Raw genomic sequence first — 16,193 nt, forward strand, 5'->3', positions numbered from 1 at the left:
CAATCCAATGACAATCCAACTTCTACAGTGCTCTGAGCACCTCTCTTTCGGATAACTGAGACGTAACAGGAGAGAGACAACTGAGCGAAGAACGTATCGTATGCATACAACGGCCGAGTATCGCGCGTAAGTAGGTGGGTTGGTGTTTGGGGGAATAGGTATTTTTAGAGCTAAGGGGTGGCGGGGCCGGTGGGGGCGGGGTAGATAGCAGGATGGCAAGGAATAGGGTAAAGCTGCGCCAGGTCGGGCCGAGGTGCGATGTTCAGCATCCGGCTAGGGCAGTGTGGGGTGCGAGAGGGGGCGTCTCTTGATCTTGCGACCTGCTTATATGACGGAGGATATATTGTCTTTCTTCGTGTTCCGATGCTCTCTCTTCACGTTGGTGTAGACCAGTGCGGGTCCGAGAAGCGTCCGCCGTGTTAGTCACGAGGCATGCAGTGTCCATCTAGTTGTCCCCGAGCGGACGCTGGATCTCGGAGAAGATGAGACGCTTCAGCGTCTCGCGGCTGGGCGGGGACTGGCGGTTCTCAAAGTCGAAGAAGTCGGGCTGCAGCGGGTCCGCGCTGGCTCGTCGGACGGGTCGTGATACGGCTCCAGGTAGGGGTGCTCGAGGGCCTGCTCGACGCTGATACGTTTCCGCGGCGAGAACGTGAGACACTTGCGCATGAGGTCGAGCGCATTCGGCTTGGCCTTGGGACACATCTCGCGCAGATCCCGCCTGCGGTGGAACGGCAGTGCGCGCAGGTAGTCCTTCGAGCGCGGTGACGTGATCTCGTTGAAGTCGTCCATCGTCGGCGTGCCGAGGCACTCGAGGATGAGAGACAGCTGGTGGTGGTAGTCTCGTCCCGGGAACAGAGGCTTGCCGTTGACTGGTATCAGTTTGCAAATCGCCGCAGAAAACTCACTCATCTCAGCAAGAATACAGCCAACACTCCAGACGTCAATCGCCTTCGAGTATTCCTGGAACGACAACATGACCTCGGGAGCACGGTACCAGCGCGTCGCGACGTACTCCGTCATGAAGCCATTGCCGCCGTTCGGTCCGGCGTCAGGAGGCGGCAGCGCAGCCGAGCGAGCCAGTCCAAAGTCACAGATCTGTCGTCGTCAGCCCTTCGTAGTTCTCGTCGCTAGCGCCATTAACGCACCTTCAGGTCGCAGTTGGCATTCAGCAAAAGGTTGGAGGGTTTAAGGTCGCGGTGGAGGACGTTGGCAGAGTGGAGTGCCTTGAGGCCGCGGATCGTCTGCTCTGGTCAGCATTTTAAGGTTGGGGTCGCGCGTGGATCGAAACAGCGGAATAATCTTCCAAGACAATTGGTCGCACATTGACGACAGAGGCGCGCAGGACGATGACACTCACCTGGTAGAGGAAGTACTGGCAGTGATCGTCAGAGAGCTCCTGCGTCCTGATAACACGATGCCTGCTGTCAGCGATACCAGGACGCGTTGATCTCGTTAGCCTGCCGTAGACACATACAGATCAGTCTCCATCAGCTCCTGTTTTGTCAGCTCCAGCTCCCAGTCCTTGCTCTAAGGAATACGCCAAGTCAACAATGGCGAAAAGAAGTGCGAGCCCGATATGACGGGGCGCTAAGCCAGAGGTCGTCCATCGTGACAATAACGGTACCTTGAACAATAAGACTCACCTGAACAAGGTAAACCTCATGGAACTGCTCGTAGGACGGCGGCGCGATAATGTCAAGGATAGCGATGATGTTTTCGTGACTGGCGGCAAGTTAGGACGCCGGTACGGATAGAGTGCTGGCTCACCGGAAATGCCTGAGCAGCTTGATCTCGCGCAGAGTGCGCTGACAGAACATGGCATGGTCGAACGGCGTAATACGCTTGATGGCGACCTTTGTGCCCGAGGCAATGTGGACAGCCGACCTGCTTGTCAGTCCCACCGCGAAGCGTCCTCGGCTCACACTACGACTCCGTACGCTCCCTCGCCAATGACCTCATGGACCTTGTAGTGCTCCGATACGTTGAACGGGATGTTGGACGCGGTCATCGTCCACGGCTAAACTATCGGGGGAAGGTCGCGCTTGCAAGGAAGAAGTCGTGGTGTGTCGGTGAAGCTGAGGGAGAGAAAGCGGAAGCGACGGGGCAAGTGAGCTCGAGGTCGGCAGCGATCGTGCGGATGATGGGAGGAGAGAGGTGGTTGAAAGATGGAGAGGGTTGTCGAAGATGATGAATGAAATGAAGGTATCGTCGTGTAGCGGAAGCGACGGCGAGTATGCAGGCCGGCAGCGATGGTCGTGTCTCCTGTGCAGGATCAAGGACCGACCTACTCCTGTCGTGCTTCAGAGCTTAAGGCCTTTGCTAGTGGTGTCTGCTGCAAGGGGTAAGAGTCGGAATAGCAGACTGCTATCAGTTGGGATTAAGCCAGCGGGGCCGGTCCTGGTGCAGCGATTAGACCGCGTTCTAATGAGGCGGCGCGAATTTACTATGTGGCCTCTGGGCTCCCGTCCATTCAGCACCCCAGCTCCCGCATGAAACCATTCTCCATTCATCGTCGTCGCCATCCCTGGGCCCTGGAGGGGTCGCACACCCAAGCAGACCAAAGAGAACGCGAGCTTGCACCGTCAGACCCAGTTTGACCCAGTCAGACCCAGCCGGACCAGCCAGTCCAGCCAGTCCAGCCAGTCCACGCCTGGTTCCTGCCGGCCCGTACCATGTTCCAGGTTCAAGCCCGTCTCGTTCCCTTGCAGCCATGCATCGCTGCTTCCTGCTTCCTGGCCCGAACCCTCCGCGACACGCATGCGGCGTTCGAGCTTGATTGTTCCAGGGCAGAGCCACCACACAGGCGACACAGCCCAAGCGGCCAGGCGGGCAGGCGGTACTATGCGATGCATGACGCGATCTCTGCGGTGCGCACACTCTTACGTGTGTCGCCGAGGCCTCGAACGTCGTCGCGCGTCCCCCTTCCTCACTCAAGGTAGTGCGCAGCTCGAGTGCGTTGCAGCGGCATGCAGAGACCTCCTTTGCACGCCTGGGCCTTAGCGTCTTCTGCGCCCCGGATGCGGCCGGATGTGACTGTACGTGACTGGACACGTGAAGGACCACACCACGGTCGGTTTCATAGTGCAATCGTGCCAGGCATGCAGCGGCACCAGCGGGTCCGTGAGCTCCCGTCTACGCCCCACATTCATGACACAACACTGGTACACTTCGACATTGCTCCATCCTCTGGCTAGCACAGTCGTTCCGGTCGATTCCTTCAATTCCAGCATCTCCGTCCCGCGCAGGCCCGCGAGCCCACCGCTCCGTCCCAGACCCTCCGTCCTGTGCTTACCGACGTCTCCCAACAGGGCCGGCGCCAATACATCTTCCCACTTGTCTTCCCCGTTCTCATTTCGCACTGACAAATGTCCGTCCTTCCCACTCCTCGATGCGTCCAACGGCAGACGTGAACGCCAACATCGGGCAGCTGGGCAGTCACAGAGGCGCACGTATACGCCCTCGGCGTAAGGAACCTCGGCGTCGATGGTGAGTGACCGGTGCCCTGTCAAGATGAGCTGGTTAGCGCCTTCCTCTCCTGGATTCGTGCTTCTGCCCTGTCATCCTTCCCCAACCACCCCGCCTCTTCGCACCCGATCTCACCAATCGACACCGCCTTTCCAGCTACGCTCTATCTTCTCATTCACCGGACTGCGCAGACGTGTCGAGTGCTCATGGCCGGGGGCTGCGTCTTCCAACAAGCATCTTTCGAGCATCGCCTCGTTATATCAGTCGGTAGATAGTGTGACTCTTACGCTCAGAGCCGATTGATCACACAGTCATGGGTTCGAGCCCCATACGAGGCTCTCTTTTTCGCTTTTGGCTGTCCCAGGCAGCTCCAGAACGACCGCGGACGTGTCCAAGAACAATTTTGGTGGACGACGTTGATGTCAGTGATTCTGGGGCACGCGCAGGTTCGGAGAATTCGGCCAGAACTTGGGTTCCGGTGTGAAACCTCTCCGAACCTTGACTGCCCGAGCCTGCGCTCGTGGAACATCGTTGGAAAGTTGTTGATTCCCGGGGTCTCGTCGATCGTCGAAGGGGTAGCTCTGCAGTTGAGATGCTGAACGGCGTGTGAGCTGATGCCACAACCGCATGCAGTGTCAGCTCTTGCCTCGGCAATCTGTGGGGTATGTGAAACGGCGCTTAAAACTTGACACGAAGCTGAGGCTAGCACCCCTTGAGTTTGCTGTCAGTGCTTTCCCCTGATTCATGTCAAACGTCGACAACCCGCAGGTGCTCGATTAACTCTTCCTCTCATCCGAGACTGCAATGATGACTGTAATCGAGCATGTGTGTTGTATGGACAGCGACAGGGAGCATGGGGGGGCCGGAACGTGCATGCGATCAACTATTGTGCTCACCTCCTTCGGAAGCCACGGTGGCGCAGTCGTGCTCTCCTAGATGCGGCACATCAGTCTTCAGTCCGTCAAAACCTCGATAGCTCTACCTTCCCAGATGGTATTGGGCTTCTTCGTATCGTCTTCCTGAGCACGCAGCAGCGCGCAGAGCCGGCGAGAGCCCGCGCCGCACTCGCCGGCGCTGCGCCCCTCTCAACGTCGACAGGTCTGATCGTATAACGGTTAGTACACAAGATTCTGATTCTCACTCCTCGTCTCTCAACACGAGCTGCGGTGTCGTTCTTGTAATCTGGGTTCGATTCCCAGTCGGACCTTATCTTGTCTGCCCTTGGGTAGCTGGTGTTCGGGGGCGTCGACAGATGGCGCCTGGACCCTTTTTGGATATCGGGGAGGGGCGATGAGAGAGGGTAGAAGACGTATGTGCACGCATATGCTTGAGTGGAGGGCGAGGAGCGGCCCCTATCATTCACAGACGACCAGTAGATGAGTCCGGCTCTCATTCAGATAACGATGTCTCACATCGCATTGCTCGGTCCGCTTATGCGGGATGAAACTACTCGGAACAGATGTGCAGTACTGTTGGAGGCTTGAGTAGGTAACAAAACACATGCACATTTGGCATCTGGGTTGTCACTGGTGCTGTTGCAGACGGAGACGTCTACAGCTTTGCTTGAGCTAGCTGTTCTAGTTGTCGGCGAAGGCGGATGAAGATCCTGCTGCGCAGATCGGTTGTTTAAGGATGACTCACTATCGAGCTCAACGTGTCACCTCCCTCTTCCTCGTATCTCTTCTCAGCATCCCCTCACCATGAGTGCACAAAGGTAAGCTTTTGGTTCTAGAACAAGCTGACTTTGCAGGGTGCTTACTGAGTCGAACTTCCCACACATCCTCCACGCTGTCATCGACATTTCGGAGCCTATCACCGTATTTCGAGTGGGACAGGTCTGCCAGCACTGGCGACGCGTGGTGAAGGACAGATTTTACCATCTCAAGGCCCACTACACTGCGAGGTTTGGAAACGTTGAGTGTGTCCTGCGTCCCAGAGCGAGTCCTTCGATCATGTTCGTCGTGCTGAGGGCAAACGAAGATAAACTCTACCAGATGCGCCACTGCCGCGTCCTAGACTTCGAGGACAAGGCGGGCAATGCGCTTCTGAGTTCATCAATACTCCCGGCGGGCGAGATCCATCCATGGCTGGTCTTCGCGCAAGTCCACACTGTCCGGCTCTTCTGTTGGGCGAAGGTGTCGTACTTTCCGATCAACATTCCCCGAGTCGTCGTTCCGCAGGGGCACCGTCTGGAATTCACCCCAGTCTCTCCTCGTCGGCGATCGAAGATTGTGATGCTCTTGCAAGGCTGCTGGCCGGAGGACACCTACAATCTGCTGTGGAGGGAAGCAGTCGGATCTCTCGTTCTCCTCTTCAGACCTGACGACACTGTGCCTATTGCACCCACCCCCTCATCAGGCTCCGTCGACGCAAGCCCTTTGCTCGATATCCCAGAAGGTCTGAAATACCTCCTCAGCATCCTCTGCACAGCGCATTTCACCCACGTCAAGGTAATTGTCGTCAACGCCGAAAGCGTGTACCTTCCTCCCAGCCACCGTGGGACGGGACAAACAGTCCGCGACCTCCTCGAACGCTGCAAAGCGACGACAGACTTCGCCACGAGGCTCCGCCTTACGAACGCTCCCTTCAGCTTCTTGACTCTTGAAGAGTACCGCTCCTCGATTGGGGAGCACGAGTTTGCAATCGAGACGGAGCGCGGATATGTGAGCATGTGAAGTGTTGTGTAGACTTCTGTAATGCTGTTTATCCTCCCTCCGTAATTTCGCATTTTATGGACATTTCGAGCCATTTATGTGGAGTTCTGGCGGCGCCTTGTTCAAAAAGCGACATGCATGCATGGCTGCTGAAGAACTTGGTACACTTGCACTTGCAACAGCTTCAGGTAACTGGAGGTGTACTTGCATGTGCGTACGTGGGCGTGGAGGAGGGCGCAGGCACGTCCGCTGATCACCGCTGGGTTATCTACCGTAGCCCACTTCCACTTGGGGACGCACCCTCATTGATTGTACCATCCTCTTCAACGATCACTAGTTATGAAGAACGCTAGGTAAGTGTTTCTATAATCGAGCTTTCATCACGTTATGCTCTCAGCTGACAACAGTCCTGCAAGAGTACTGGATGGCCTGCACTTTCCCCACGTTCTTGATGCGGTCCTCGATCTCGTCCCGCCAGAGACCTTAGCGGCCGTGAGCCAAGTGTGCAGTCAATGGCGTCTGCATATCAAGCACATGTTCTATCACTTAACGGTCTTCGAAGAAGAGCGGAAGCCGAGGGTTCCCATCTTCCGCCTTTCAACAGGTCGGACATTCCAAGCTACCACTCTCCTCGATCAGGCTGCGGTCCTCCTCTATCACTGCCGGATCCTCGACTCTGAACCACCCAAGTTCGCTCGCTGTATCAACTCTTCTGCCCTTTTGGACCACGCGTTCCCTTCCTTGCAGTCTCGAGAGTCAGTGACTACTGGAATGATAGTCGCTTGCTCTGCGGCATCCGCATAACGCACCACGCTCACCCACCCACTCCCGGCAATGCATGTCCGTGCTGTCACTGGAGCAGCGATCATAGCGAAACCTACACATTCTACGGCCAGGGCGTAGGCAAGTTCGTGCTCACGACTTGGGGCCATGACGCCATGTTCGACACCCGCCTGCCGTTCAAGTTCCAGTCGATGGCCATCATCTTCATGTTCGAATCAGCTCACCCGGAGTGCCCTGGTGACGTCGAGGTATTCTGGGAAACTTTCAGCAGGGCTGTCATCGAAACTTGGCGAATCAAGCGAACCGTGGTCGTCGTCAACGCAGAGAGCCTCAACAACCGCCCGTTGTGGCTGAGAGACCTGTCCGGATGTGAGGTAGAGGAGAAGCTACGACTGCTGGCCTTGGAAGGCGTGTACTACGAGATCATGATGGGCTTGTCGGAGTTTGAAGAAGCCAGTCAGGAACCTATTGACTCGGCCAACGGCGACTTCGACCTCGAGGGCTCAGAGACGGATCGCGAACTGGGTACCAGTGACTCCGTTGACGTGGAAGCTACCACTGAAGCCGACGCCCCCGATTCGGCTGGCCTTACCAGAGCGGAGTGGGATAGCTCGATGAGGGATCTGCCTCCTGGCCCGGTTTGCCCGGTGCACTTCCTCAGTCTGGAAGCGTATCGCGCTCTTGTTGGTGAACACCAGTTCGCCATCGACACTTGTCGGGGCTGGATGAGGGAGCCTGTGATGACTGAGTAGACTGAGCACATTGACCTGACAGACACGAGTGCGACCTGAGCCGCTACCGCTGGTGAAGTGTACTCGTCACTGTACTATTAGTACTGTAGTCGGGCCAGCTGGTTGCTACTCAATGCATATCGCATGATTGCTAGTCCATACCAATGTGCCCACATCAAAATGTTCGGAAGCGCAGATGCGAGTGTGTCCGCATGAAGAGGGCGCAGAGGAGAATGGGAAAGCGCCTCTGATTCCGCTCCGACGCTTCGCAGGCGATCGTTGACCCCATACTCCTGATGTCCCATCTTCCGACCCTCCAATCCTCTTACTCTTATTCTATCTTCCTCAGCAATGAGGTGCTCAGAGTGAGTCCAGTCGCGAACGGGACACTATGACTGACGAAGCAAGCCCTGCAAGGGTCCTCGATGGTTTGCACTTCCCGCACATTCTCGACATAGTGCTCGGGCACGCCCCGCCAGCGACCCTCATGGCGATAAGCCAGGTGTGCCATGAGTGGAGAAACTTCATCAAACGTCTCTTCTACCACACGACAGTGTATGCGTGGGAGGATGTTGAGAACCCTCAGCTCCACGTCAAGTTCGGGCGATCGTTTGACGCAAGGGAAGTCATCTGCGAGGCACCTCAGTTACTCCGGCACTGCCAAATTCTCGACTCCGAACCGCCCGAGGGCAACCGCCGCGTCAATGAGACTGGCATTCTGTACGACGCCTTTCCATCGCTCACAACCGTTCGCGTATCCAATTGCTGGGAGTGGAAGGGGGATCCTGTCGGCGTGCGCATCTTGCATTACGCTTCGGCCGCTGCAGCACATGGAGGCTGTCCTGCGTGTTACTGGCCCTCATCTCACAGCGTCAAGAACAAGCCGCCAACCACCGTTGAGAGGTTTGTCCTCACCACTTGGGGAGAAGAGGACAAGTTCGATCGCCGAATTCCCGATTCATTCGGAAGCATCACAGCCATCTTCTTGATGAGCTCCGACCCCGGCGCCTGCTCTGAGTACTTGGAAGAACTCTGGAATTCGTTCGGAGAGCTGGCAGCGGACGCCTGGTTTGAGATGAAGCCATTCGTCGTCGTCAACGCCTGCAGCCTCGATGCTCACCCCGTGTGGCTCAGGGGTCTTGAGGGCCACAATGCGGAGGAAGGGATGCGACAGAAAGCGATCGAGATCGTGATCAAGGACTTCAAGTACATGCGGTTCTCCGACACGGACGACAGCTCAGACGAGTCCGGCAACTCTGACTCTGAGACCGGTAGCCAAGGTTCTACGGCTGACAGCTTCCACACCGCCGAGTCTGACCCCCTGGCTCTCGACGTTGATATGGATGGTCCCGATTCCCAAGATCTTGCCAGTCCCGCTGGCCAGCCCGTTTCCAGTGTTCCTGTCTCAGACAGCCAATACGGCTCCCGCTTTGTTCTACCTAGCGATTGGGAGTGGGACGCACCCCCGCCCCCCGGCCCAGTCAGCCCGATTCACTTCATCACTCTGGAAGAGTACCGGGCACTCGTGGGAGATCTGCAGTTTGCTATAGATACACAGCGCGGGTGGGTATCCGACCCGACTCTCGCGGAAGGACATGGGTTGCGATGAGAGCAGGGACGCCTCGATCATCTAACCCTCTCTCTTCCATGAAGATGGGCCGAGCGGGGAAGAGGGAGAGGTAAGCAGCACTTTACCGTACGGCATAATCGATAATGTATCAGAAGTGAATGTATGTCATCCGTAGCATACCCAAGTCTCAAGATCTGCTGGCTCTCCTCACTGTTTGCGACTTCTGGCCCAGGCTGCCAGGCTCTAGTGCCCGCTCACTCCAGTCTGGACTCGGCGTGTCCGAGACATTTCACCCCCAGATGCCACTCGCCTCCGTCAGCTCCAGTCAACCAGCCACCGCGGAACCAAACCCACGCGTCGATATGACGCGCCAGCCTACATGAGCGCGTCATGTTTCCGGGACGCGCCTTCCTCCACCTGACTGGCCGCCTGGTTGTTGACTTTCCATCCTTCCCTTCGCACTCGCCACCACCCAGAACCCAACGCACACCATGGGTATCAAAGGTAAGCTGCTACTAGGCGGTCGTAGAGCTGACAGGCAGGTCTCACAGGTCTGCTCTCGGAGCACGCGCCGCGTGCCATGAAGGACCACGAGATGAAGACTGTAAGTTCGCCTTGTCCGAACAACAACTGACCTCAGCTCTTCGGTCGCAAGGTCGCGATCGATGCATCCATGTGAGTTCGCTGACTGAGTCCGGGGTGTTTAGCTGACAGCCCAGGTCCATCTACCAGTTCCTTATCGCTGTCAGGCAGCAGGATGGCCAGATGCTAATGAATGACAACGGAGAAGTCACAAGGTCAGTTGTCTCAGAGTAAATCCTCAACTGACAGTCAGTCATCTGATGGGCTTCTTCTATCGAACCATCCGAATGGTTGACAACGGCATAAAGCCGTGTTACGTCTTCGATGGCAAACCGCCAGACCTGAAGAGCGGTGTTGTGAGTGAAGCGCAGCTTTCTGAATTGCTGGAGGAGCTGACAGATCCAGCTGAAACAACGTTTCGGGCGTCGCGAGGAGGCAAAGGAGGCTGAGGAGGAGGCTCGCGAAACGGGAACGGCTGAGGACATTGACCGCATGTCTCGTCGCCAGGTCCGAGTCACCAAGGAGCACAACGAGGAGTGCAAGCGCCTGCTCGGGCTGATGGGTATCCCTTGTGTCACGGTATGTCCAGCTAGTCAACCTCTCTCAAGCTGACATGCAGGCTCCCGGAGAAGCAGAGGCTCAGTGTGCTGAGCTCGCTCGCGCAGGCAAGGTCTTCGCTGCGGGCTCGGAGGACATGGACACCCTCACTTTCCACACTCCGATCCTTCTTCGTCATCTCACCTTCTCCGAGGCGAAGAAAATGCCCATCTCCGAGATCAAGCTTGAGGAGGCTTTGAAGGGCCTCGACATGACCATGGACCAGGTGGGTTTCTTTGGAAGCAATTGCTAACTCTCCCCAGTTCATTGAGCTCTGTATCCTCCTCGGCTGCGACTACCTCGAGCCTGTCAAGGGCGTTGGTCCCAAGACGGCGTTGAAGCTGATGCGCGAGCACGGCTCTCTTGAGAAGGTCGTCGAGTTCATCAAGGGCAAGATGGCCGAAAAGGCCGCCGAGCTCGCAGAGCAGGAGATCGAGTCCGAGATTGAGTCGGAGGAAGGCGAGCAGTTCGTCGTCAACAGCGACGGCGAGGAGGTGCCCGCCCCTAAGGTCGAGAAGAAGAAGAAGCCCAAAAAGCGCGCCGCGGGTGGTATGCAGATCCCTGAGTACTGGCCGTGGGAGGAGGCGAAGAAGCTCTTCATCACGCCCGATGTTGTCAAGGGAGAGGACCTGGAGGTGAGTTGATAGAGGTAGCGCTTGAACTGACAACCAGATTGAGTGGAAGCAGCCTGACGTCGAGGGTCTCGTCGAGTTCCTCGTTCGCGAGAAGGGCTTCAAGGAGGATCGCGTGCGTGCCGGTGCCGCGAAGCTGTCCAAGATGCTCGCGGCCAAGCAGCAGGGCCGCCTCGACGGCTTCTTCACCGTCAAGCCGAAGACGGACGCGCCGAAGCGCAAGGCCGAGGACGACAAGAAGGGCAAGGGCGGCAAGGCGGCCAAGAAGAAGAAGTAAAAGATTCAGCAGTCCAAAAGCTCGCGTTTATAGTTCTCTGTCTCATTCTCCACCGGGTATTCCGAGATATGCACTGTACATTATGATAATTACAAACAAAGAACTCTAGTGATACACAGGTCAATCGACGCGGAGGCCAGTCCCGTGCATCTCCCGTACTCGCTCGTCGATGCTGTGGAACAAGCTGTGCCATGTGTCCCACCACGCGCTGTCCTCGGCACAGACATCGCGAATGACGCCCTTCATGTCTCTCAGAAGCTGGGAGACGTGGTCCAACCCGGAGAAGCCACCAAGACACTTGCAGAGATACTTCAGCACGCGATCCGTGTCCCTCTCATTCGGACCCTCCTCACGACTTTCCACCCATTTGGCAAGCACGGCGGCGACGTCGTCCGCCTCCCGCGCGCCAAAGAGAGCGGGCTTGCTCCTGACCGGAATCGAGATGGTAGGCACGGGCTGAGGCGAGCGTTGGCGCGGTGGGCGGACCTTTGCCGGGGAAGCCGAATGCGTCCGCAGACGCAAGTTGCGCGCCTTCTGCCGCTCCTGCAGGATGACTTCGGCTTGTACATCTTCGGGCAGTGCGGAGAAGACATCTACGTCGATGCCTAGCGCCCGCAGCTCCGCGGCGCGATACTTGCCCACCATCTCGCCGTCGTCTGACGGCGCAAGACTTACGCTCCGGCTCCGGTCCCCGCGCGATGGGCCAGCAGATCCAGGCTGCAGCGTCTGAGCATCTGCTCGCGACCAGGCGCCGTATAGCGCACCCTGCGCTATCATCGCTGCGTCGAGTTGCGTCTTGTGCTTTGGTCGCAGTTGCTTCGTGATGTGCGCGGCGGGGTTAAGCGTCGACTTCCGGCTCGGGCCGGGAGAGGGCAGAGGTGAATGAGAGCCGGAGCGAGAAGCTGATCGCGAGCCGGAGCGTGAACCGTGGCGCTTCGTGTGCTCTTCCTGAATCTCTTGTCGTATCTCGACAGGCAGAGCGGCCAGGAAGTCGGGATCGAGTTGCGTTGGCAGAACCGGGACGACCTCGCGAGGCTCGGGTGCCGGCGACACAGCCTCAGTCACAGGCTGCGGAGAGGCTTCACCTGGAACTGGGATAGGCGATGGCTCGCTCGAGATGCCGACTGACTCGCCCGCATCGTCCCCATCGTCGATCGCCACCTCCTTCCCCTTCCCTTTGCGGTCTGGCTTGGCGAACGACAGTCTACCTTGCCCCTTCTCGACTTCGGCCTGCTTGGGGCCGTGGTCAAGCTTGGTGATCTGGATACCGACGCCGCGAAGCTCGGTCGGGTCTAGTCGCATAGCCTTGAGAAGCTTGACAGCCTCTTCGCCAATGATTGTGGCGTCATCCGTAGCTTGCCCGCGACGCTCAATCCCCACACTGCGATTGTAGGTCTCACACCAACCGTGCCCGAGGAACTTGGGTGCTTCGACAGGTGCCTCGGGATGCCGGTGCATGATCTTCAGCGTCATGTGTCGGCCTTTCACGTTTATCGCCTTCAGACGCTTCGAAACCTCCACTGCAAGGTCCTGCAGGTAGTGTAACGCTTGATCCTGGTTCTTAAACCGGATCCCGTAGTTCATCTCCGCGCTGACGGACTTGCGCTCCTTGTCGGGGGTCAACTTTCGGTCGTCGATGCCTCGGAGGAAGTTGTAGATTGTGTCTCCCGTCTTCGGTCCCAAAACTCCTCGCAAGCGCTGCTTGGAGTAGGCCAGGAGGTCACCACACTTCGTAGTGCCGAATGCGTCTTGAAGCTTCGCTTGCATCGAGTGTCCGACGGAGGGAAGGCTCTTCACATCCAGCTCTGATAACAGCTCGTCGCAGTTGCCCGTTGTCAGACGGTAAACACCTCCTGGCTTAGCCTTGCGAGTGGCGAGTCGAGCGAGAAGGATGTTGTGGCTGATGCCGATCGAAACCTCGCATCCAGTGGCGTCGCGGATGTCGGAACGGATTTGCTCAGCGACGCACACGGCTGGATCAGGAGAGATGGCTTCGGCCTCGTCCGGCGCCATCTCACGGGCGGTGACGGCACCCGTAACCTCCAGCAATGCCTCATCGATGGAAACAGCTTCCAACTCGTCGGCGTAGCCCAACAAGATGCGGTAAAAAGCGGTAGAGTGCTTGCGGTAGGTATCGAACTCATAGGGAATGGTGGCGAGGTCGTCGCCGCACAACTCTCGGGCGCGCCCCAAGCTCATGCCGTTTTTGACTCCCTTCGCACGCGCCTCGTAGCTTGCGCTCGCGATCTCGGACGTGCTCGCCCGGCCGCCACCTGAAGAGTGACATACGACAACGGGCTTTCCCTTTAGATCTGGCCTCTTCGCGAGACCCACAGAGACAAAGAAAGCGTCGAAGTCAACGTGAAAAATCACCTTCTCTGATCCCTGCGAAGGAAGAACAGTCGGCACGTGCTCTGCGGAGCTGCGAGCCTCTGCGACCAGAAGTCGAAGTTCGGTTTTCCACGTAGACAGCAAGTGTAGTCGACTGTTTTGGTAGTAGCTGTCGATAAACCCAGCCTCGTTGCCTCGCTCAGCAGTGTGCATTGCGCGGAAGTCGTCGTCCTGCATCAACCGTCCTGCGAACCTGTTTGCCTCCTTGCTGCGGTACGAGATATCGTACGGCAACCCCTCCGGCGCTTGGATGCCGTGCCGCGGTCGGTTCGGGCTCACGTGTGGAGTGGGGGATGAGTGTCGCAGCAAAGGGGAAGCATTGTCTCGCTGGGACAGTTGCTCAGCAGTCGGCGGGACAACTAAGACCTCAGGCGCTGCGACCCTTGCAGGCGTCGCCTTCGACTTCGCAGGGCTGAAACTGCTGGAGTCTGGCAGGACAACCGATTGCAGGGGCGTAGGGACAGGGCCACTTTGGGCTTTCGATGGCGGAAGTGCAGCTGTTTTGAGCGGTCGCGCGAGTGTAGTTCGTGGTTCAACGGGGACCACCTTGATCGTGTCCGTCGCGGGGGCAGGGACCGATGGTCGGGGAGCTGGTGCCGGAGAGGCTTTAACAGGTGGCGGCGCAGGCCGTTGGGGAGCCGAAGGCTTCCGTAGCGGCCGCAACAAACTTCCACCAACTTTCAAGGAGGCAATAGTGACAGGTGAAGGCTCTGGCCGAGGTGTAGGTTCACATGATTGTGGAGGCTCCTGCTCGATTGAAAGTGGCTTCTTCACTTCGGACCTGGCTGGAGCGACGAAACCGGCCAAACCCTGCTCATTGCCAGCTCTCAGCCTCCATTTCCGCCAATCGACGACTTTCTCCCTCTCGACACTCTCAAGCACAAAGCCTTCGCGGACTACGCGGTAGTTCTCGAGCTCCTTGAACTTGGCGATGGTGAGAACGGGTGCAACGACGTAATCGAGTTCGCGCTTCCTGCGGAGGAAGGGCACAACAGTTCCGCCTCTCTGCACGATCATTTTGCGTAGGTCCTCCATGCTTGGTTTCGTGTTGCCGTTGATGTAGAATGTCAAGCCCTTGAACACCTGTGGAAGATTGGAGGCAGCGGCCAGTTCACGGTTCTGCGTCTGAACTTTCTTGTCCTTGTTCTTCATGTAAGAGGCGATATCCCCGAACGAGTTCGCTGCATACTCTGCTCGCTGCAGGTATGAGTGCGCTTCGAGTCCATCAGTCGCTCCATGAGTGCGCAGATGTGTAGGGATGAAGGTAAGCTCGGTGCCCCCGAAGCCGAGTGGAGAAGAAGGTTCATGGCGCTGCCCCTCCTTCTCATGCCCGGCATCCGGAGTGTCGGGAGAGAGCTCGTAGCGCGGTCGTTTAGCCGGGGGCGGGTCGATGGTCTCTGCTATCTCAAGCGCTTCCTCCCAGAAGCTTTGGGATGACGAGGCCATGTCATGTTACGAGCTGCCCTTGAAGCCGAGACTGATAGCGATGGAGAGACAGCAAATTCGAAGGTTGACGTCAACCTCAACTTCTCGGTTGTAAACAAACGCATTAGCGGGAGCAATTCTTGCTTGCTTCTCATTAGCCCCTGTGCGATCGAGTTATCTCGGTCATTTCCGAGTCGTGCTGAGCAATCTTGCCTTCGCTCTGTCATCGAGGATGGTGCGACTCTTCTCACTCAAGATGCCGCAAGAGGTTCCGGAAGAGGTGTGACGTCGTTCACGAAAGAAATCAGCTAATGTGCAGACCTTTGATCGGCTTCTGCACCACCTGCCTGAGCGCGCCCAAGACCGCGTTCGGCGGTTCCGGCATCCGGACGATGCGGTCCGCTCCCTGGCCGCGAGGTTATTGCCGACCTGGTACTTGCGCGAAGCCGGTATCGTTGCTCCTTCAGAGCACCCCAAGTTTGGCGTAGCTCCTAGAGGGAAGCCGTACCTGCTTGATCCAACGGCCAAGGTTGGCTTCAACACGACGCATGAAGGCGAATACGTTTTGCTGGCGGTTGGGGACGGGGAAGTCGGCGTGGATGTCATGGACCTGCCGAAAGACCCGCAGGAGCTCGAGGAAGGCATCTCATTTCAGGTCAGCGGCAAGCTTCGTCAATGTTTAATCTTCAAGCTAATGTCAGCTAACCAAGGACGAACGACTGGGACTGTCCACGACAAGCGGCATCATCAAGTCGAAGTACCTGACTACGTTGTGGACAATGAAGGAGGGCTATACGAAGGCGATTGGAACGGGCATTTCATTTGGACTCGATCGGATAAATGTACATGTCGGGGACGGGCAGGTCTCTGCTCTCGAAATCGACGGCAAAAACGCCCGACTAGACGGCTGGCACTGGGCCGTCGGTAGCTTGGACGCCGGAGCGTACGGCTGGGCTGTGATTTGGAACGGCGAGGATGACCAGACTGTGACGCCGGAGCCACTCGACTGGAACTCGTTCGTGCGATCTTTTATCGGGCACGACTAGAGAAATAGAATGCTAGTGTTACATCAGATGGTCTATAATG

The 16,193-nt window shown here is 57.4% G+C and overlaps 7 protein-coding genes and 2 non-coding genes across 9 annotated transcripts; 7 read left to right on the plus strand and 2 right to left on the minus strand.

Annotated features, from left to right (window-relative positions):
• Positions 1-445: 445 nt before the first annotated feature.
• On the minus strand, positions 446-2,008 carry A1Q1_06658 (mitogen-activated protein (MAP) kinase; the record flags this gene model as incomplete). The annotated part of the gene is made up of 8 exons (XM_014327707.1): positions 446-858; positions 906-1,095; positions 1,146-1,241; positions 1,358-1,403; positions 1,475-1,527; positions 1,644-1,722; positions 1,768-1,884; positions 1,938-2,008. 8 exons carry the CDS (start codon positions 2,006-2,008, stop codon positions 446-448), a joined length of 1,065 nt encoding a protein of 354 aa, XP_014183182.1.
• Positions 2,009-3,714: 1,706 nt separating this feature from the next.
• Positions 3,715-3,803, plus strand: A1Q1_t049. The gene has a single exon. It is a non-coding gene; the product is annotated as a tRNA-Lys (tRNA).
• Positions 3,804-4,562: 759 nt separating this feature from the next.
• A1Q1_t050 lies at positions 4,563-4,672 on the plus strand. Its single transcript has one exon. It is a non-coding gene; the product is annotated as a tRNA-Gln (tRNA).
• A 745-nt stretch (positions 4,673-5,417) lies between these two features.
• On the plus strand, positions 5,418-6,140 carry A1Q1_06659 (uncharacterized protein; the record flags this gene model as incomplete). Its single annotated transcript, XM_014327708.1, has 1 exon — positions 5,418-6,140. One exon carries the CDS (start codon positions 5,418-5,420, stop codon positions 6,138-6,140), a length of 723 nt encoding a protein of 240 aa, XP_014183183.1.
• Positions 6,141-6,458: 318 nt separating this feature from the next.
• A1Q1_06660 (uncharacterized protein) lies at positions 6,459-7,654 on the plus strand (the record flags this gene model as incomplete). Its single annotated transcript, XM_014327709.1, has 3 exons — positions 6,459-6,472; positions 6,527-6,874; positions 6,991-7,654. 3 exons carry the CDS (start codon positions 6,459-6,461, stop codon positions 7,652-7,654), a joined length of 1,026 nt encoding a protein of 341 aa, XP_014183184.1.
• Positions 7,655-8,024: 370 nt separating this feature from the next.
• A1Q1_06661 (uncharacterized protein) lies at positions 8,025-9,242 on the plus strand (the record flags this gene model as incomplete). The annotated part of the gene is made up of 1 exon (XM_014327710.1): positions 8,025-9,242. The coding sequence occupies one exon, from the start codon at positions 8,025-8,027 to the stop codon at positions 9,240-9,242; it is 1,218 nt and encodes a 405-aa protein (XP_014183185.1).
• A 452-nt stretch (positions 9,243-9,694) lies between these two features.
• On the plus strand, positions 9,695-11,291 carry A1Q1_06662 (flap endonuclease; the record flags this gene model as incomplete). Its single annotated transcript, XM_014327711.1, has 7 exons — positions 9,695-9,707; positions 9,755-9,807; positions 10,094-10,141; positions 10,191-10,364; positions 10,405-10,608; positions 10,655-11,017; positions 11,067-11,291. 7 exons carry the CDS (start codon positions 9,695-9,697, stop codon positions 11,289-11,291), a joined length of 1,080 nt encoding a protein of 359 aa, XP_014183186.1.
• Positions 11,292-11,411: 120 nt separating this feature from the next.
• Positions 11,412-15,128, minus strand: A1Q1_06663 (uncharacterized protein; the record flags this gene model as incomplete). Its single annotated transcript, XM_014327712.1, has 1 exon — positions 11,412-15,128. One exon carries the CDS (start codon positions 15,126-15,128, stop codon positions 11,412-11,414), a length of 3,717 nt encoding a protein of 1,238 aa, XP_014183187.1.
• A 211-nt stretch (positions 15,129-15,339) lies between these two features.
• A1Q1_06664 (uncharacterized protein) lies at positions 15,340-16,153 on the plus strand (the record flags this gene model as incomplete). Its single annotated transcript, XM_014327713.1, has 3 exons — positions 15,340-15,375; positions 15,427-15,762; positions 15,818-16,153. The coding sequence occupies 3 exons, from the start codon at positions 15,340-15,342 to the stop codon at positions 16,151-16,153; spliced, it is 708 nt and encodes a 235-aa protein (XP_014183188.1).
• Positions 16,154-16,193: the final 40 nt, after the last annotated feature.

This window comes from Trichosporon asahii, assembly GCF_000293215.1.
Source record: "Trichosporon asahii var. asahii CBS 2479 unplaced genomic scaffold scaffold00008, whole genome shotgun sequence".
NCBI classification, from domain to species: Eukaryota; Fungi; Basidiomycota; class Tremellomycetes; order Trichosporonales; family Trichosporonaceae; genus Trichosporon; species Trichosporon asahii.